The sequence below is a fragment of the Gadus morhua genome, chromosome 12 (genome assembly GCF_902167405.1).
Source record: "Gadus morhua chromosome 12, gadMor3.0, whole genome shotgun sequence".
Lineage (NCBI taxonomy): Eukaryota > Metazoa > Chordata > Actinopteri > Gadiformes > Gadidae > Gadus > Gadus morhua.
In genome coordinates, this window is record NC_044059.1 from 21,318,522 (window position 1) to 21,340,644 (window position 22,123).

General features: G+C 45.5%; 1 protein-coding gene across 4 annotated transcripts in view; it reads right to left on the minus strand.

Annotated features, from left to right (window-relative positions):
- Positions 1 to 2,933: 2,933 nt before the first annotated feature.
- nos1apa (nitric oxide synthase 1 (neuronal) adaptor protein a) overlaps positions 2,934 to 22,123 on the minus strand; it is a 97,083-nt gene continuing 77,893 nt past the window's right edge. For 2 of the 4 annotated variants that reach the window (XM_030372636.1, XM_030372635.1), the window contains exons 9-13: positions 19,936 to 20,101; positions 18,587 to 18,745; positions 6,215 to 6,396; positions 5,913 to 6,037; positions 2,934 to 4,365 (exon numbers count right to left, since the gene is read on the minus strand). In XM_030372636.1, the coding sequence (XP_030228496.1) occupies positions 3,792 to 4,365; positions 5,913 to 6,037; positions 6,215 to 6,396; positions 18,587 to 18,745; positions 19,936 to 20,101 (1,206 nt within the window). In that variant the 3' untranslated portion in view covers positions 2,934 to 3,791. Of the gene's footprint in view, positions 4,366 to 5,912; positions 6,038 to 6,214; positions 6,397 to 16,571; positions 18,746 to 19,935; positions 20,102 to 22,123 lie in introns of those variants that run through there. The other 2 variants (XM_030372638.1, XM_030372637.1) reach the window with 1 other exon arrangement.

Consider the following 22,123-nt stretch of genomic DNA (forward strand, 5'->3'; position numbering starts at 1 on the left):
CGTCTCAGTGGCAAATTTGGCACACCGGTGACGATCACGGAGGGCAGACCCTGACCGGCGGGCTCAATTCCCAGATCAATGGGTACATTCTGTGAATACAAAATACTGTGAATGCACTTATATCCGGCACATTCCATTTAGCACTGAAGCCACAACTTAATGCATTGCCCTGGAATGAAGTTTGCATACAAAGTATGTTGCATTCTGGCGACGACTACAAGGGCTACTGGTTTGAAGGGCTGCCAATGAGACCAGACATTTGGTAGGTTGCCTCCAGACAAATTATCTCACTTCTTTTATCTCACTGCCATTTGTTTGCCAATTGTAAAGTGTCTTTAAAGCCACCCACAGTGCATTGACACACAGCCCTTTATTAGGGCATTCACGAGTCCCAGGGAATCAGCCGTCACATTGCACACACTGGCCTACTTTTAACGGGCGTAGAGCCCTTGACGCTTTAGAAGCAGGACATGAATTTAAACCCCCTAATGCAGTCCGCAACGTAATGCATACAAGGAATCCATCGTTTGTCAAGCTTTCCTCGGTTTTTCTTCTGTGATTTTCTAAAGTTCTTCTTTGACCATTTAACGGCTTACAGTTTTTTTTGGGGGGGGGGGGGAGCAATTATACTGTGTGAACCTGTGAAGCATTTTTGGAATGTAATGGTGACAAACTGGGACTGTATATATAAATCTGTTGCTGGAAATATTCAATTTGTTTGCCAAACCTGTGTGCCCGAGTTGAATGTGTCTTTTAGTGTTGATTTGAAGGAATTGGGTAAACAAGCATATCCGTCACACGGCTGTATTCAGCTGAGCTGCCATACCAGTCTGTTTGCTCACTGTGCCAACAAAACCTCACTGCCTCACGGAGATACATACTGTTGGTTTGGTTGAATGTTCAACAATCGGGAGCAGGAAGATACGCTACCATGGCTGGAAGGGACAGGAAATGAGAAACATTAGGAGAATTAGGGAAGCAAGCCAGGAAAGCATCATCGCATTGTCAGTGGTCAACCAATCAAAAAAGTCACGTAGCACACAGAATAAGGTGTAAAGATTCATTCATTATTTTTTGATATGTTTACAGCAGTTAATACAAACCCATTGAGCAAATCAGCATCAAGGAGATACTATATAAAAAAATACAATAACATCTGAATTGGACAAATACTTAAAATACATGTATCCCCATTCATTCAGCATTAGGTCTATTAGCTTTCAGAAAATCACTTTTCAGTAAAATATATATATTTTGCATTGAATTTGATAATCTAAAATTCTTATTGAATAATCACAGAAATGTCCAGTGTTTGTGTTTACAAGCTGGTGAGAAGCAATTCACTACATTCATTAATCAAATCTAATAAAATGTGATGATCCATTAACAAACAATAAAAAGCACAAAATATAATAAATCATATAAGTCAAATCCTCAAGTTAAAGATTTGATGGAAGTTAAACAGATAACGTGGAAACTATTCTACAAACATATAAATTCAAATTAAATCAAATTCCTTCATTTGTTAGAAAATATTTTTCTATTCACAAAATAACAAACAGTATAAAATATATTCGATGAAAAATGTACACCCTTCATATGATCAGATGTTAAAATACTGTAGTTCACTCATACAAGTATCTCTATTGATTCAGTAAAAAGTTAGTCATGCTCTTCCAAATGAATTGCTACCATACAAATATATGTCACATTGGTCCAAACATACAGATTCCTCGAGACAAAAGAAAATTGTATAAATTTTACTTCCAGAGTCAAAGTGTACGTGCATTTCGTTGGGTGTTCGTACGTCAACTGATAAAAACACTCAACACTTTCTTTAGTTAAAGATGAATGATGTTCACGTCAAAATCTCTCCATCCAGATATATGTCTGTATTGACAGCCATATCCTGGGGCATGTACCCCAAACATCCAATATTAAATAACAAGAAGATTTTGGCAGTTTCTTTTGTGTTTCTCATCTTGTATTGGCTTTGTGTTAGCCGTTTTTGTCTCGCAAAACATGAACAATAAATGAAAATAAGGTGAAAATACTCAAGGCTCAAAAGCAACCAAGTACTCAATGAAGAAAACACCTTGATTGTGAATGCCCTTTAGACCGGCTCATTCTTTCTCTCTCAATACCCTTTAATTTCCTTGAATTCACTTCTCTCCACCACGAAAACAAGCATTTCCTTGTGTACTATTACAGAAATAAGCAAATATTTACTGGCACACAAGGGCATGGGACAAAACGCTTGAATTTCCCCTCACCAACGTAGACGCTGCCCAAAACAACAGCTAGCAGCCAGGTACGAAAAACATGCTTCCACTAAAACCTCACAAGGATCCAGTTTTAGTGATCTTGAGATTATATAATAACAAGACCACACTTAATCCACACTTCCAACAGAATACATTATAATATTTACAAATGCATACAAATTTATAAACGATTATTAAAAAGAGTGTTAACTTTGGTACTTTGGCATTATATTTCATTATAAGCAATGTTTGAAAAGAGTGTGTGCCCATATAAAAGATTCAGTTGAATATATAGTCAAATTCATATGATCTATAATGCTTCTTTTTCCATAAAGATTGCTTATTAAAAATCCCCCCCCCCCCAAAAAAAAACTTTCCCATCTATGAAATTACCCTTTAATTTTTTTTTTGCTTTGGTCTTGTCATTCCCTACGCCCAAAATGAAACCCTACCTCCTTGGTATCTCTCCCCGTCTCCTGCTCGTCAACTCTCGTCCCCCCTCCCGTATACTACTAGCAATTTCAAGGCCAGTCCATTCCAGTAAACACTGTGTTCTCCGGCACTCTGGAAGCAAGCGGGAGATGTAATCCGGAAGATAGAGTCACATGAATGTATTGATTGCATTGTGCCTTGATTTGATTGCTAGCCAATGACCCACTGGTCCCCCCCCCCCCCCCCCCCCCCCCCCCCCCGAAGACCGGGCCTGTTGGTGGGGTGTGAGACGCCACTTCAGACAAGGGCGGCCGCCACGTACAAATCAGTGAATAATCACATCTCAGTGGCAGCGTGGCTCTTCAGGCCGGGGGGAGCAAAAGCTGTGTCCCTCACTACACCTGCGGGCTGACCCCATGATAAACATATCCACATGTTCTCTACTTCACGCACATCTTCTGCAGGCCTAGAAATACCAAGTTAAAACAATGTAATGTGCTTGTTAGATTGACAGCGAGTGCCTTATCAATAATGAAACAGCGGAAAACTTGGACATCTCGGGAATGAGGGCTGCATGGTTGAGACATAATATGATGAGAGAGAGGAGAGAGGAGAGAGAGAGAGAGAGAGAGAGAGAGAGAGAGAGAGAGAGAGAGAGAGAGAGAGAGAGAGAGAGAGAGAGAGAGAGAGAGAGAGAGAGAGAGAGAGAGAGAGAGAGAGAGAGCGAGAGAGAGAGAGAGAGAGAGAGAGAGAGAGAGAGAGAGAGAGAACGGATGGCAGGTCTCAACCATTCCCGCCTCCGCTCCGGAGGGCAAATTACATATTCAAGGATTATAAATATTTCAGTAACCTCGGGGTGGGTTGACTGCTCCTTAAAGCCGCTTAAGTGTAATAAAAACATAATAGTATCATCAGATATATATATAAAAAAACACAGCTAGCCCCAATCCTTTGTGCCGTTGTCCCCCCCCCCCCCCCCCCCCCCCTCTGGGGTCCCACTCCAGCTACTCAAAGGACAGCAGGTCCGGGTGGCGCTCTGCCTCGTCCGCGTTCCTCTCCACGCTCCTGCAGGGGGCGCCGCCCGCGCTCCCGTTCTCAAGCAGCAGCAGCTCCTCCCCCGTGCCGATCCGGTAGTGCCCTTTCCCGGGGCAGGGAGCGGACGCCTGCCTGGCCTCCTCCTGGGACCCACACGGGGGGTCCTTGTGGATGAGGTCCGGAACTGAGTGCTGAAGCTGGGTCGGCGTCGGAGGCCCCTGGTGCTTCTGGGCTTCGAGCCGGCCCTCCGACTCCAGGATGTCCTCCCAGTTGTTCTCCTGCCCCCTGCTGGTCAACCAGTTCACCTTCTGGTTCTGGTCGCTCCTCTCTGCCTCCCCCTCCCCCTCCCCCCCCCTCCTCCTCCTGATCACCCTGTCCCGGCCTCGGGCCCCCCCCCTCCTCCACCTCGGCCTCCTGACTGAGCAGGGGCGTCCGGTCGGGGGCGGTCAGGGGGGAGGAGGGGGACGGGGAAGGGTCCGGGTCCGGGGCATCGGGCGCTGGGACCACCGGGTCGGAAGAGATCATCATGTCCCGGGTGGTCTTGAGGGCACGCGGGAGTCGCTTCCTGCCGGTGGGCGGCGGGGGGTCTAGCCGGGGGAAGGCGTCGAAGGCCCGGGAAGAGGAGGAGTCGTGGCTGTGGCGGGAAGAGGGAGGGCGGGAAAGGGGGGGGGAAGAAGGGGTGAACCAAGGGAGAAAGGGCAGGGGAGACGGAGGGAGTGAGGAAGTGACAGCACGAGACGGTACCAGAGAGGGGAGATGAAGGGAGATCTTAGGTTGTCGCATCCTTTGCGTGGAGCACCGTCTTGAACCGCAGTTGCAAGCTAAAAGACAAATGTTCCTCTTCCACCAGCCCCCAGGAGGAACAGTGTTATTTCCATGGTGACTTTGTTCGCATCGCCCTAGCGATAGGGAACAACTTCTTGTTACCTCAGCAGGATCTGTCCCGTGAGCTGACGGATATAATGATGTAATCATCACTGGCTAACAAAACCGACATCTAGGCTAGCCAAACATGTCTGATGTTTGATGCAAGCACAGTTTTCCTTTTGGTGTTTTCCCTTCTATGACAGAAAAGCTTCCAGCCTGGGAAAAACTTCTCCTCACAGCTTATTTAAATATATATTTGAGATAGAGGACAGAAGATAAGGGTATACCCTGCAAAACAGATGATACTTAGAAATACAATTTCCCTTTTCATTGTGGTTTAAAGGTTAGGGTACACAATAAGAAACACGTTGACTTATGGTAATGCCTTTTGCTTTAAGGAGTTACTATGTCACTTTGCACAATCTGGGTCCAGAGCAAACACCGTAGAGCATTGGCTGACACAAAGAGACCTTAAAAACAAGCAAAGAAGCAATTATGTCTTTAAGCCAGGTAATAATGAGACAGGATTTTTTATTTTTTTATTTTATATTATGTTTGTTAATGTTTATGTCTAAGTTGTTTTTGCGACTGATTAAACAAAAAACGAATAGGTTTTCCATCTGACTAAATATTCGTTTTGACTTCAGGTCCTCCCTTTGTGATTTTGTCGGCATTGGTCTGCACAGAACTGACTGAATTAGAGAGCATGGTTCCATGATTCTATCAAGCTGTGAATGAATTGTTTCATTCTATAAACATTTGGTGACTCTCATTAATTTTCAACAAAAGCAAGAAGCTGCAGTGAAAAATAACCTAGCATTAAGCTTAGGTCAGACTAGACCCCATCTGCTTGCAAAATAATCACAAGTTAACGTTCTAAAAAGGAGCCTGTCATTGGGGTGCATATGTGGATATTGCAGCGGCTGAGACAGCTGGGGGCACTTACACTGACTTATGCCAGGCGTTGGCAGCTGGCAAGGCACCGGCTCATCGGAAAAAAAAAACGGAGAGAAAAAACTACAGGGAATGTATTTCACTCTGCGATTTGACACGGTGAATCTCTTGAGACACCGTGCAACAGCTTCAGATGCTCTGCAAGGAACCATTAGGCACCACCGCAGCTTTCTCTGAAGCCTTCTAAAACCATTACGTCTCGTCCACCGCCACGAATCTGTGATCGGAACGGGGCTTTAAGTAACAACAAATTGAGCAGCCCTGCAGCTGTGTATCGGGTTATATTGTAATGCAGTGGCCAGCTGCCTGCGGGACTGAATGGATTCCGCCATTCGATCTGGATTGGGTTGCTTCCCGTACCTGTTGACAGCCGACTGGTTGACCTGGTCCAAGCAGCTCCACACAGCTCCTACGTTCTTGTTGACCTCCGTGACGCCGATATCTCCCAGGTGGCTCTGCTCCTTCCTCCTCAGGAGGTCGTTCACCTGCGGTCAGGGACGGGAGAACAGCACGTCACGCGTCTGTGAGACGGAAGACTGGACTGGGCGGTGTTAGAGCAACCGCTTTACTGTGTGTACGCAGGCTTAACGTAGGCTCGCTGCTGGAGCGTCCTTGGAGACTGCTTCCATGACCGTCGTCAAGTCTGTGGTGCGGTGCTGTACCTTTGCCCCGACCGCCTTGCCCAAATTGATGGCGTTCTTCAGCCTCTGCTGGCCGCCGGAGGGCGACGAGTCCAAGTTGGGCTGCGGAGGGCCTGTGGCGCGGCGGGCCGAGGGCTGGCCCAGCCTGGGGCTCTGGGTAATCTGATGCTGGGCAACCGAGTTCTCAAACATGCTCTGATCAACTGCAGGGGAGAGAGGGTGGAGATGAAGAGATTGAGAGAGAGAGAGATTGGAGGACAGATGGAACAAGGAAGGGAGGAAGAGAGAAATTGGAGAGACAGAGGTTAGCACAAACATTTTGTCGACAGGGGAAATTGCCATATCATTGCATCAACATATCATCATAGAAACATTAAGGGAAAGGCAAACGGATCATTATCAAAAACGGTATGTGGAAATGAAAATGGATTAAAACTGGATAATGAAACAAACCCATATCATCTCCTCCATACATTAGAAAGGCATTGGTGCAGTGTTGACTACTATATTATAGGATGGTTCAATTGGAATTGATCACCATGGATTGGCAATATGGTACCAGATGGAGAGAGTAGGTTGGTGACTCTGTATTGAGCTCATACAAAGGGATATGTTTGCAGACAAAATGCAAACAAAACGAAAAAAATTACTCAACAAAGGCAGACAAACATAAAGTTGGCCACCAAATAATGTAGTGTTCAGAAATTGGACGAGGGGGAAAGGGATTTTGGACAAAAAGCAAGAAAACCATATCCAAATAATAAGAGGAGATACACACAATGAATGGAGCGGGTTCAGCAGAGGACAAGGAACATCAAGCCTTACCTTGCTGAAAGAAACGTCTCTCGGAAAGCGTTTGAGTAAAACACAAAATTGGCTTCAGTTTTGGTTAAAGTTAGGTGGAACTGAAGCAACAGACACCACTCACACCCGACACAAAGGAAAGGGACATGTCAATCTGTTGTTGGAGAACGACGACAATCTAAAAGTAGACGTCTATGAAGCACATATTCCTGATAAAACAAAACAATACCCGATCAGATGTCTTGCGGCGGTTCCATAATGGCTTTTTGTTTAAATGTCCCTAAAGCCAGAGGAGATAACCATAACACTGGGACGTTTCTACAACGCAGTGGAGTCTGTCAGACACAGATTAGTGTAGAGAAGGTAACCTTGGCCAGGGCCCATATGTGATCAACGAAGCAAAGTTATTATTCCAGCCGCCTCCCTGCTGTTAAGCCTTTGAAAATACATGAGCTGAGGAGGATTCTGGTTACATGGTGATCACTATGATTAGATAGAGGTTATTTAGAGGAGGACATGTTATTAGAGGAAACACAGAGTGATCGGTAAGAGATCGGATATAAGAGAGACAGAGATCGGATATGAGAGAGTGAGAGAGCGAGAGCGAGAGCGAGAGTGAGATTGAGAGAGAGAGAGAGAAAGTGAGAGTAAAAAAAAGGGAAAGGGATGGCTGGAACGAGAAAGGAATCCGAGAGGCAGAGATGAGCATATATCGTGTGTTGACCGGGGAACTTGGCAAGGGAGAGCGAAGATGGTAAAATTGAAATTGAATGAGTGAAAGTAAAAAGTGAATGAGACAGGGACAGGATGAGTGTACGCCTGCACTTTACCATATAAATACATATACAGTTCTCCGTGCAAAAAGCCACCAGACCTCAATGTTAATAACTGTCAGGGAAGAACCGCAGATCACAAAGCACCGCCAGGACATGCAGTGCATGGCATTATAGAGTCAATAACATTGCATGCTTGTGTGTGTGAGTGTGAGGGCTCGGAGTGAGACGTGCGGTATGGAGATGAGTCTATGTTTGGGGGCTTCGAGATAAAGACCCCGATGGCGGCATCCATTCAGGCCCTTCCAGACATGCCCCCCACTCCGCTGTCCCCCACGCCACCAGCTCATCTGCACTGATGTTTGCGAAACATAATGATGGCATCAATCATGGCTGAAGGACATTGAATATGAAATCCCTCAAGATCAATTCAGCTTTAATGAGCACGCTGTGAACTATTCCTATCGATTTGGTTCTGACAAAGGGGGTAACATTTTAACCCCGCAATTTGTCCTTTCTATAATACATATATATATATAAAATTTTATAATACATATTTACCCTAAAGACGTGATGGTTCTACTGATTACACACATCACCTCCATTAGTCCTGCTCTCATACAACCACACACTGATGTGATCCACCACCACCATTACTCACAACCCCAGTCCTACCTACCAAGAACAGCTTCCCGGACCCCTCAGAATGCGTGCGCGCACACGCACACGCACACACCCACACACACACACACACTTACTTCTCGGAAGGGCAGTGGACGGAGAATTTGATGTACCAATCCACCTGGCTCTATAAATGTTGACATTATAAACAACAAAATAAAGAACAAAAAGAAGAGAAACACCTGGCTCCTATCGGCATAGAATGTGTGTTCATTTAAAAAAAACAATGTTATATTGTACAGTGGCATAGCATGGATTGTAAAGCATAGCTTCGAAAAAATAGCGCTTTCATGTCTATCAACGATGAAGAAATAAACCTGGTTTCAAATCTGTCAATTCAAGTTGTAAATATGAACATTTTATGCAGCCAAATGTAGCATAAATCTGGGTGTGTGCAAGAGTGCATTCATTTGCGCGTGTGTGTGTATGTGTGTGTTACATACTTTCTCTTAATTACAAGAGTGCTTCAGGGATTCCATCTGTAATAATATGGGTTCATTAAAAAATAATTACATTTAATTCTCTCTCTGCCACAAAAAGTGTCAGAAAGTGGTCTTTACAAGTGAGCTGTTTCAAAGGGCAAAAACTGTGATATTTGACTCCGACCATTATACCATTATTAATATCCACTTCATGTACAATGACAATTTCTGAACCAGATGCCGAAATACGCCAAGGCTCCAACCTAACGGAAGCTGAACTTTCTTGATTCCTTGCTGTCCCCACCGGAAGTGTATTAAACCGCTTTCACACATGCGGTCTTACCCTGCAAAGGAACATGTCCTGCATGGGGTTCTGTATACATGGTAACAAGTATCTGCACTGTCAATTTGGCTGCTCAAGACCTAGTGACAGTCGGGCAGCAATGGGTCAGGAGGTAGAGCGGATTGGCTGGTAACCATGCAAGGTTGCAAGTTAGAGTGTCAAGGTTTCCCTGAGCAAGGCACCTACCCATTAGTGCTCCCGACGGGCTGGCTGTCACCTTGCAGGGCTGACGTAAGACACTTCACACATCTCCACCAGAACCTGCAGATGGTTTTGAATACACTACAGTTTCCCTTAATATGCCGATGCTTCTTCAGTTGATTCGATAATATCAACAGAGCTTAATTTGCTTACGATCAAGTATCCTTCTGTGAAGACTAGCTGTAAACTGGACTGATCCTGAAATAAGCAAGCTCCTCTCAGTCCGTGACTTTAATGGCGTCGAGCATCCATAACTGTCATGCAATGTGTGAAAGGACGCAAGACGGCAATGTTCCAGCACGTAGCCGCATGTGTGAATAGTAAAAATACGTTGTGGTGACTGAAAGGTTATCTCAGTAAGTACTCATTTATTGACATGGGAGCTGAACAAAAGTGGATGTGCATGACGCTTGTGTGCTTGTGCTATAGGCTTCGGTGTGTTTCAGCAATGTCAAAGTGTAATAGCACCAAAATGTAAGAATTTGTACTTTTCTGGTTGGATGCCCCTACAATTTGAGTGCAGTACAGTTTTACACCGCCCCTTTCATTTACATTTACATTTAGCAGACACTTTTATCCAAAGGGACTTACAATAAGTTAATTTGTCATAAGAAGTGAAACAATATATTGCTGTCAGTACAGTAAAGATGTTCATAGAACCAAGTGCAAGTACTAACAATTGCTAGGCTAAGCCATTCCCTTTGTACAGCAGTGATAGCAGCTACTGCAGATGCTACACAATTAAGTGCTATAAATAAGTGCGCACAATAAGTGCGTACATTAAGTGCCAGGACGTACAACATACAATGGTGGCCAGAAGGGGCTGGGTGGCTATGCAGAGTCGAGGTGAACCATACAGGTGAGTTTTGAGTCTTTTGCGGAAGCTGGTGAGCGACTCTGCGATCCTGACATCAGCAGGGAGCTCGTTCCACCACTGAGCTCCCAAAACAGAGAAAAGTTGTGACTTTGCTGACCGACCTTTGCTTGCTCTTAGCGATGGCGGTACCAGACATCCAGCTGAGGTAGTTAAGCGGGGGGATCGAGTTTGGTTGTGTGGCTTGACCAAAACTTGGAGGTAGGCAGGGGCAGTTCCATTGACTGCCTTGTATGCCAGTACCATCATCTTGAATCTGATGTGAGCTGATACAGGGAGCCAGTGGAGGTCCCGGAAGAGGGGGGTCACATGGGAGAACTAAGGTAGGTTGAACACGAGGCGCGCTGCCGCATTCTGGATGCTCTGCAAGGTTTAATCGCAGTGGCAGGGAGTCCAGCCAGGAGCGAGATGCAGTAGTCGAGGCGGGAGATGACCAGTGATTGGACTAGAAGCTGAGCTGCTTCCCTTGTGAGGAAGGGCCGGATCCTGCAGATGTTGTAAAGTGCAAATCTGCAGGATCGGGCCACCGCGGTGATGTTTGCGGTGCAGCATAACTGATTGTCCAGTACCACACCGAGGTTTCTAGCAGTTAAAGGAGATACAGTGATGTTCTCAACAGTGACCAGAAAGTCCATGTGTGGGAAATCTTTCCCTGACATTAGGAGGAGCACAGTCTTGTTGAGGTTAAGCCTCAGGTGATGGGCAGTTGTCATTCAGATATGCGTGTTGCAATCAGGGCTTTGTCAGGTGAGGGGAAAGAGAGAAATAGCTGAGTGTCATCAGCGTAGCAGTGATAGGAAAAGCTGTTTGATGTAATTACAGAACCCAGAGATATGGTATAGAGGGAGAACAGAAGAGGCCCCAGTACAGAGCCATGAGGGACACCAGTTTCAAGCGTGCAAGGTTTGGACAAGGAGCCATTTCATACTGTTATAGCCAGCTGTACCTGTGCATAAGGGAAAGCTCTTTTCCTCTTTGTACATTTTGCCTTCGCCGTGATATCTGTCCTAGGGATGCAAGAAATAACCAGAAACTTTGATCAAATACGCAGTATAAATGCCCCCATCTCCTCGACCGCTGGACACACCAGAATTTAGTTCCTTGCGTCGGATGTAATTCAGAGCTTGAATATCTTATGAATGTCCATTCATGCTACGAAAATCTAGCCTCACATTGGGAACAAAGGAACTAACCGTGATCATGTACGATACCTGGAACAAAAAGGGCATTTTGTCAAGCTTGTTAAGCTCCGAAAAACAAATTGGGAGAGAAGCTAACTGTACAACCGTTCAGAGCACGAGAGAAACTAGACCATGTTCCAAATTGCTGACAGATTCATTAATGCTTTATTGCTATACAAGTTTTTCAACCTTTTCACTGCCGCCATCACTTTTGTCAGAACCTATTTGTAACTCTTTCAGTGAAGTGATTATTTGTGTTTATTAAAAAGAAAAATATATATATATTATTTTTTTTTTTGTTTGAAACATGAACGCCACATTGAGAACATTTCCATCGATTTCTTCTCAAGATTTACAAGTAGCCTTGCCGTTTCCCTTTGCTTTTAAAATCTCCTCACATTTGAGAGAGAGCCTTGTTATCTGTACATCCTTTGGAACCGTACACAATTAGTCACTGACGATCACAGCTTCATATTTAATGTGGATCTCCCCACACTGCAATCCTGGTGCAGTTTGCTGCAATAAAGATCTGACTGACGAAGTGGCTGGAAGTGAGAGGATTAGTCTTTAACATCAGATCTGCTGTCACAGAGCCAAGCAGAGTGCCAGAAGCACCAGCCTCTTCTGGCTGTTAGTGGCTTATCCAAAGCCGTTTAGTATGCAGGCATGGCATGGCTTGCCGAGCACGAGCACACGTGCACACACACATGACCAAACACACGACCAAACGCATTGTTTGCTTACTGCTGCGATATCTTTTATTGATCATCTCCTCCTCTCATCTTTGTCTGTCTTCCACCGCATCTCCTTTGCACGCGCACACACACACACACACACACACACACACACTCCTGTCAGTTGTTTGAAATGAGAGCTAGGGCTTGAATTGTTCTTAATTTTTTACACATATGACCAGACAGGCGGGCAAACACAGCCATGCACAGTCAGAGAATGACAGCACAGACACAGAAACATGTCATCCAATGTTTAAACAGGAGCTCATTACTTTATGAATGAAGGAAAGAGGTGGGATTGAGATGGGGCCGAACGTGTGTGTGTATGTGTTTGTGTGTGAGCTGATGGACAGGCTGTCGTTTGAGTGACGGCAGACTATCCTTACTCCCTCGGTCTGAATCAAAACATTATTGACTCATCACATCAGTGGCAATGAGTGATTGACATTGACAGAGAGAGCGAAAATGAGACAGAGACAAAGACCAATAGAGAGACAGAGCAGAGAGAGAGTGTGTGTGTGTGTGTGTATCGGTGTCTTTGTGTGTGTGTGTGTGTATCGGTGTCTTTGTCTGTGTCTGTGTTTGTCTGCGTGCGTGCGCATGTCTGTCTCCATGCAAGGGTATGCAATGTGTTTTCTCTTAATTACAAGCGGGCCTCAAGAACAACATCTTTATGTTTGTCTTCAAGAATCAAAGAGGAGGTTCATGTGTCTTCTTGAAGGTAACCATAAATCACCCTCCTCCCTCCATCATGCCCTTCCTCTAGTTCCGCTGATGCTTACAACTATTCCCAGGCAGATTTGCTTTCAAACTTCATATTGATGCATGCTCTCTAAAAGTCAAACTAATAGCTACGCTTATTCGGCAAAGCCCTGCGGACATACTTATCAGTACGGACATTGCACTCATGAAAATCACAGGACAGACGTGGAATACAAGACATTTGAAAGATTCAGACAGCCAGTCTTTTCAACATTTAGTTATATTCTCATCTCAAACTGAAAGGACAGTTTGGGCATTCATCCCCCTTCTGAAAAACGTCCGTCACACACATAGGCAGGGGTGTCTTTGGGGATGTTAAAGAACAGCAGAGACGCAGGCACAGAAAGTATGGCAGCAAAAGCAGATGTAGAGGACGGATTGAGAAAACCACATTGAAGGACAGAGAGAGAGAGGAAGCGGCAAAGGAAAAATGAAGATACAAAATCCATATATTCACAGAAGGATGGGGGTGACAGAGGGAAAAGAAGCGGCCGCAGGTCAGGTATTTCATCTGTGTCTTCATTCATATCCTCATCAAAGGCCATGCCATGAAATGGTTATTCCATGAATAGTTTTTTTTTGCCGCATTGTGGTCCCATTCCACCACCAGTGACCTACAGTGGGACGCTGTGGTGATGGAATGTTGTTTTTTCCTGTTTTAATCATTTCAACTGTGTCTGTACTGTACGGGAAATGTGAAGCCCTGTGTATAACAGATAAAAAGTTGTACAATGTGATGGTGCAACAACTGCGAGTGACACCAGAAGAAAGGGGATTCAGGAAACCCAAGTCTCTGGAGTTTTTCTCCTTTAAGCAGGGGGAGAAGGTCGGGGTTCAGTGGCTGACCTATCAGTACACCAACCGACAGCAGGTCACGGACATGCGCACACACACATACACACACCAATAGTTATGGCTTAGTCAGCCGTGTGCAATCCGGTACTTGGTCGTCCAAGACACGATTCGCTCTCCTCATTTGGCCTAGCGCTTGGTTTTCAAAGGCGACTCCCCCCCCCCACCCCCAGGTCATCAATTTCCACATCAAAGTTTATTTTTGTGTGCATGTGTGATAACCTCCCACTCCTGAACTCATGAACTACACAGCCTCTGACAACCTCTACCCAGAGGCGCTGCATCCCATTAGGCATACCAGGCCATACCGGGCCCCGCAATTGCTTGGGGCCCCGGGCCACTACTAGGGGGCCCCCTAGAGCCAAAAATCGTTCCATACCCCCCCCCCCCCCCCCCCCCCCCCCCCCCCCCCCCGTCAACAATCGCTCCATACCCCCCCCCCCCCCCCCCCCCGTCAACAATCCTCTGCCTAGGGCCCCCACACTCCCTAGAATCGCCCCTGCCTCTACCCTCCTGAGAGGAGGTTCTGTGAATAGCTATGCATCTGTGGATGTTTTGACCATATTTAAAGTTTAAAATGGTATAACTCATTTTAGCTACCTCAGAAATCACTGTGTCAAACAGTGACACAGTGATTGCATCCATCGTAAGCAACCAGTTCAGTAAACTATCGATGCAGGGAGAACCATCTAATTTCCAAACCTTCCATAACCTGTATTACACATTTTGAATAAACCCATGATTGGTTTGAAAGGACTCAGAGCTACTTTGATTTACACTTTTTGCTTCACTCTGTAGGAGTAGTACCACAAGGTATATTGATACATATTTCAAGTGCGCACCATTCCACTCGGGTTGGCAGCCTGAACTCTTCCCCAGCCCAATCGATTGCTGCCTCTGCAGTCCAAACAGTTAACCCTTGGTCGCAGAGCTTCTGAGGGGTGACTAGTAAGGGGGGCCAGGGGATGGACGATCAATAGCAAGTGCCTAGTGGCGCCGTCAAAACACTGACCGTAGGAATGATGGGCCCCAGACAGCCCTCTTATGCAATTAATTGACTCTGGGAATTGAAAAAAAAAAATATATTCAATATATAAGAGAGAAAAAGAAAGAAAGAAAAGAAAGAAAGAAAGAAAAGAAAGAAAGAAAGAAAGAAAGAAAGAAAGAAAGAAAGAAAGAAAGAAAGAAAGAAAGAAAGAAAGAAAGAAAGAAAGAAAGAAAGAAAGAAAGAAAGAAAGAAAGAAAGAAAGAAAGAAAGAAACAAAGAAAGAAAGAAACAAAGAAAGAAAGAAACAAAGAGAGAGAGAGAGAGAGTCCTCTAAGCAGTGTTGCTTAGAGGATTATTAAATAAATAACATATCACAGCATTGATACGTATTCTACTCTGCTAATTTGCAACTCAATAGAAATGGGCCTGTCCCGAGGTTTGGGAAGGCTAGTCTAGATATATCAGTCTGGACAAGGTTAGATCATTAGATGTGAGAAGAGGCTATCCAGATATACAATTATTTGTACCGCTCCTTTACTTATAAAGGCTAGAACCCTTGCTGTGGACACAGGGTTCAGGCTTTCAAAGTCTGCCCCGTCTCAGGGGGTGAACTGTGGTACGGATCGGCTGCATCCAGTCATTGGAGAAGTCATGGTTTTGACTTTTGCAAAGTTCAAGGTTTGTTCAGATTTTTGAACATCACATTTTTGGTTGGAGATATTGGTCGATAACTAGAGTAATAGTTGAATCATTTTAGCTCCAAAACACATACCCTACCCTGGTAGAACCCTGCTATGTTTGTGTATCTCTGTCTAGCAGCCAACTGTCTAGGGTCAAGAGGGTTTGGGCTAGATGGGGCATTGCAAGTACAGGTAGAGCATGGGCTACCCAAAGCTCCATCTTCAAACTCATGCACTTTCCACTTATTTGATCCAACACTGGCAATCAAAGACATAGTGCCCTATATCCAGACTTGGATACACGACTACATTGGATCATCGATGTTCTTTTAAAAAAAAAAATAAAAAAAAATATATATATATATATATATATATATATATATATATAAAATATATATAAATATATAAAATATATATATAAAATAAATATATGCCTCTTTGCACCCATCAAGTATTGGGAGCCACTCTTATAGGATTTCCCCAAGCATAAAAATGGAAACTAACAACATGATTGAAGACTGAGGTGGTTGAGCCCATCAGCCCATTCATTCTCGGTCCATCCTGGCGAAACAAATCAAATTAATTTCAACAACACTGTGCTTTCTGCCCACGGAGACGACTGGGTGTATTTGTGTTTCCTCAAATCGCAGAGGACGCTGCTCCTCCCTGACTCTTGCTAGGAGTGAGTTTGTTTTATTAACTCGGCTGAATGAAAATATCCAAACAACTGTTTCAATAGGATGCATAGCCGACACATCTCCGGCTTAACATAAATTATCAGACCGTCTCTCTCTCACATACACACACACACACACAAAACACACACTCGCTTGTAACAAAAAATTCAGACGGGGACAACAGACAAGAGAGAGGAAAGAGGCTGCAGATAAAAGTGTACTTTGATGGGGAGTGGGGGGGATAAACAAAGCCACGTCGGCCTTGCAGAAAGGTGCACCGAAGCATTGCTGTGTTTGTGGTTGGATTGATATAGTGGTACGTGAGCATCGTGTCACTCCCCAAAAGAGTCCTTCGTTAATTTAAAATGTGAATTCTCTTGTAAAGAAACGCAGTCATAGACCTAGACAGGTTTTCTCTCTTTTATATATAAAAGATAGAAGAAACTTACAGTTTAACCATACAGGAAACATTAATCTACATCATTATGTACAAGTGTGTTTAGATAATCCTGTTTTTAAATGGGGAGCAAAATTCAGGTTGACAAAGGGTAAGATGAACACAGTAAACGGCTTCAGGAGAACTGTAAATACATGTAAGGAAAAAGTCTTGGATGAGTAAAGCCTGTGATAAAAAACACTGAGACAGAAATATAAGACAGTAAACCCCAATATACCGCCCTCCTCCCATACAGTTTGGAAAAGTGGGCGGAGTTATGACATCACATGCAAGGTCTATTGTTAGGCTGTAGGCTAGTGCATGCACACGCCAGTCAATTCAAAGAGACTTAACAGACAGAAAGGTAGTTGATTTAGCTTTTTTTCATACTACATAAAAGATGCACATATTTGATGTGGTATGGGGTAAAGAATAATTCCTTGAGTGAGGAGGAAAACAAATCCTAGCAGCATTGTTAGCATGAGCAGTTCAAGCGAATACAATGGCATGACAACTCTACGTTAATTAGGAATTCAAACAATGCTTACCCTCTGAATTGGGCGAGCTGAAAAAGCTCATCTAAAATGTGTTAAATGGTATACTGGTAAAGCAGAGTGACAGTTTTGTTCAGAAGAAAGTCTTGGGGAAAACAAGCGAAACAAATCGTTCATCACGATATCTCCAGTGTTCGCTTTTTCAAAATAATATTTGTGCATGCGTGGGCACAGTTGTACAGAACAGAATGAAAAGTCAACTATGTAAAAAGGAAGGAAGAAAAGAAAAACACCAGAAAGCTAGTCTGTATGTAGTAATTCCAAAAGATGCTGAAAGAAGCTGAAATTGTTCTCCTGAGAAACGTTCTCATGGTGAACGAACGTGTTTTTTATTCTTCTTCGTCCTAGTAGCTTAAACAGTGAGACAAAGACAAACAAATAGCTATCCGTGCTAAAATGCAGTGCTAAATGACAACCCAAGATTGCAGTCATTTGCACACCTGACCAAAAAAGTTGGCCAGACTATGGAAAACTCAATAGAGAACTTATGGCCAAATACTACATAAAATGCCGAAACTGCCTCATTGACCTGGATATTTGTAATTTGGAGTCGATAATAATACGTGACTAAAATAAATAAAGGCCATTAAATCAATTGCTAATATGCTCATCATTTCATGTCCTATGACAGCCGCCGTTTACGTTCTTGCTACAAGTCACTGATAGATAGTGGATAGAAAGCTAATAATGACTTCACCATGTGCTATATTCATTTTCTTGGCAATACATAAAAGGTTGAGGACATTGAGTTACGGAAAACCAACATACTACATCTATGTTTTTCCTGTGAGCGAAAATATTGATGGATCCGGTTGTGATGCAAACGTGATCAAGTGACAACAAGTGGGTGGTCTGTGTGTGTGTGTGTGTGTGTGTGTGTGTGTGTGTGTGTGTATGTGTATGTGTGTGTGTGTGTATGTGTGTGTGTGTGTGCGTGTTTGTGTGTGCGTGTGTATTATACGGCTATCTCTTCTCCCAGGCAGTCGGGGACGGCCTGCCTGTTGAGAACGTTCAGCAGCCTCAGTGTCTCCACGTCCGTGCCCCAACCGTAGACCTCCATCCCCTCCCCCCTCTCCTCCAACCCACCCCCCTCCCCCTCCTCCTCCTCCTGCTCCTCCTCCTCCTCCTCCTCCTCCTCACTGTCGTCCGTGTTCGAATCCTCGCACTCGGAGGCGATGCCCGACTCGCGGAAGCGGGCGACGTCCGGGTCGTCCCGGGACGTCGTGCGGGGGGCAGCCGGGGACTCGCCCCTGCCCTGTCGCGGAGGAGGGAGGGGCGGGGAGAAGAAGCCGCGCCACTCTTCACCTACCGCCCCGTTGAGCCAGGGCGGGGGGCTCAGGGGCGGCGGCCGGGGGGGCGGCGTGGGGCCCCCCGGGGGGCCCGGGAAAAAGCGAAAGCGCTCCAGCTTGAGGAGACGGGACGGGTCCCTACCTATGGGGCTCCCGAGAGCGGCGGCCGGCGGGGAGAAGACGTCGGGGCGGAGGGCCTCTCCGTTGGCGCGGCCCTCCGGCTTGGGCGTGGTGGGGTCGCAGAGCACCGGGACCCCGCTGGAGCGGAAGGTGATCTCCAATAGGCTGTCCTGGGACCCCACTGATGGGGGGACGGGGGTAGAGAGAGAGAGAGAAAGAGAGAAAGAGAGAGAGAAAGAGAAAGAAAGGAATGGACAGAAAAAAAGAAAATACATTGAGAGTATGAAAGAGAGAAAGAAATAAAGAGCAAGATGGACGGAAAGAAAGGACTGTCAGCATTATATATTCATATTACAGTGAAATGAAAATGGAAAAGGAATACCAAGTATACCAGGAGTATATTGGCATTCATAATATAATATAGACTGCTGAATATGAAAATGAACATATTGCCAGTTTCACCGTTGTAAGGTAAAGTGGATCAGAGCCAGAGAATACATAATGTATTGGACTACTTTAAAGTAATATGATGAAGTGAAAAATCTCTGGAAGCAAACCACCAGAGAGAAACACCTCCAACTAAATGCATGGGGGCAGGTGATACCCTACTCCTGACATTTACACTGTTCCTCCCCGGGTTGCTGATATAATGAGCTATTATTCAGCTTGTCACACCGCTTCTGTTGGGGACAACAAGTCCCGATGTGTTGATGTCAGCACCATCCGCGTGCACACACAGCATACAACGGTTTATGGTCAAACGGTGCTGTAAAAGTCACTGGGAGGAAAGCCTTTTCTTTTTTTCTCGCGTCATTTAACTTTAACTTGTTTATAATGCGGTGAACAAGATCGCCGACTGTCCATGAGTCAAATGAAGCAAGACCAGTCAATCGTGGCAGTCAGGCCGATCTAATTAAATGATCAGCATTTTTAATTAAGCTCTACCGGTTATCGATCAGAGCCTAATGCTGCTGCTGCATCCATTGACTGGAGATACAAGACCCTCAATCCCCATTCAGCCTTCTCTCTACAACTAATGGTCCTGACGGCGTAATGGCCTGTTATACCGCTGTACATTGAGAGAAAACACCAGCAGATTACACATTCAGTGATCATTCCGGAGGCACATCTTGTATTCCTTTTTAACTTTGTTGACTTTCTGCAACTTTGAAAGATATGGACAAAAAACAAATAATAACAGTGTTTGTCTCCAATAGCATCATTATATATCACCTTTTCAGCAACAGAGGGTCATCCTGTAACAACCTTGGCACTAATAAACCATCGTAAGGGCTGGCGTTACGAAATAAATATCTGTGTATTTAATTAAAACAGAGGTGGAAATCAGAGAGCATTGGGACGAGCACTCACTGCAGTGGGTTCCTGTGAAGTTGGCCTCCAGCTCCTGGATCTGCTTGACCAGCAGGGAGATGTGCTGCAGCAGGTCCTTGTTCTGGAGCAGCAGCTGGTGGACCCGGGCCTGGGCCTCCAGCCGCGCCGTGGCCTCTGCACTCAGCTGATCTTTCAGCAGGTGAACCTGGACAAGCAGGACGAGGAGGAGGAGGAGGAGGAGGTGGAGGGGGAGGACGAGCGGGAGGAGGAGGAGGAGGAGGAGGAGGAGGAGGAGGGGGTGGAGGAGGAGGAGCGGGAGGAGGAGCGGGAGGAGGAGCGGGAGGAGGAGCGGGAGGAGGAGCAGTAGGAGGAGGAGGAGAAGATGGAGGAGGAGGAGAAGGTGGAGGAGGAGGAGGAGCAGGAGCAGTAGGAGGAGGAGGAGCAGTAGATGAAGCAGTAGGGGAAGGAGGAGCAGAAGGAGGAGGAGTAACAGAAGGTAGAGGAGCAGAAGGAGGAGGAGCAGAAGCAGGAGGAGGAGAAGGAGCAGGAGGAGGAAGAGGAAGGGAAAAGAAGGGAGATAAGTGGTGTTTCACGTTATTACCATTGCATTCGCTTCCTGACTCAGTGTGGGACATACGGAACAAGTAAAGCTACATTTTTGTGTCACTGCACAGCTACAACGAAATCAGATCTCTGCATTGAACCCGTCAACAGCAGCACTAGAGCGGTGGGCAGTGACAGTTCAGTGCCTGGCGACTAACCCCGGGTCTACTGCCATAGGCAGTGACAAATCTTTGAGTCTAGTGTCTGTAAGAGAGATTGAACCAGACAAATAGACACAGAGAGGGAGGCAGAGGGGGAGTGAGAGAGAGTGAGAGAGCTCAGAGCGTGAAGAAGACAGGTAGGGCTGAGAAGACAACACAAGAGAGGGGGAACAGAGGCAGAGATAATAACTTAAGATGACAGCGGGAGACAATAGAGAGAAATGGGATGACAGAAGCAGTTTCTTCCCCAAAGCGTGTTGGTACCAATCTCTTATCTTAACCTCAATGCTGACTATAACTCTAGGCTAGGGGGCCGGGGGGATCAACATTGTTCACTTCTAAGTAAAAACAAGGATGAATGTCATGTCATGTCTATCACCTACCACAGGGGTGTTCATGATTAGAAATCTAGAAGGTTTCAGTGTGTGTGTGTGTGTGTGTGTGTGTGTGTGTGTGTGTGTGTGTGTGTGTGTGTGTGTGTGTGTGTGTGTGAATGAAACATGTGTAGGAGGAACAAAACTATACACACTCACAAAGACACGCACACACACAGACACAACTTTGTCACAAAAACACACGTAGCCAAATCGAATGCCGACACAAGCATAAATACGGTTTGCTCAAAACCAGACACAAGCGGATACACACACACACACACACACACACACACACACACTAGCATCAACACCATGTTACGTACAACCTCAGTGGAGGGGAATGTTTGTTTTATATCCTCCACCACCTTTAATTAACAGCGTGAGCGCGACCGTGCGTCTCACCCTGGTCCTCGTATAACGACGTGACCTACTGCTGTCTCAAGATTGAAGCTCAGCAGCGACGTGCCACTTAGCTTCAGCTCCTAGCCTATTCAACCCGGGGCGAGAGACACGCGCGCACGCGTTTCCCTGGTCGTCCCCGGCGACCCATGCAGCCATTCCATCTCAATCAGAGCGCATAACCCATCTACCATCTCATCATCAACGACAAGGAGGGCTTGAGAACTGAACACAATGACAAGGCAAACCTGTGTGTGTGTGTGTGTGCGCGCGTGCGTGCATTGAAAAGCTCCGGCGTCCAGTTCGACAGCCGAGGCCCAAAGATAAGGTCGGTAAGCGGGGAAAAAATAGTTACCCTGCTAACAAGATATTCTGGTACTTTGCCCTTCTCAGTCAGTCGATGTACTCTCTTGAACTTCTTCTGCTGGAGAGAAACCAGACCGAGTGCAGGGCAGGCTGATATTAGCCATGCACATTGAAGCGTAATGTATCAGGGTATTATAAGGGGATATCCAACCCGGTAATGAGCCCCAGGGTCCCCGGCTTCTCTCCTCATCCTCTGTTTTACGAAACCCCGTTTCCATGGCAGCCCGGAGGCCATTTGCTGGCCAAGTCAGTGAAGACGAAGATTAAAAAAAATGCTACGGTGCGAATACTAAAGCCTTTTCAACTGGTGGTTGCGATAAA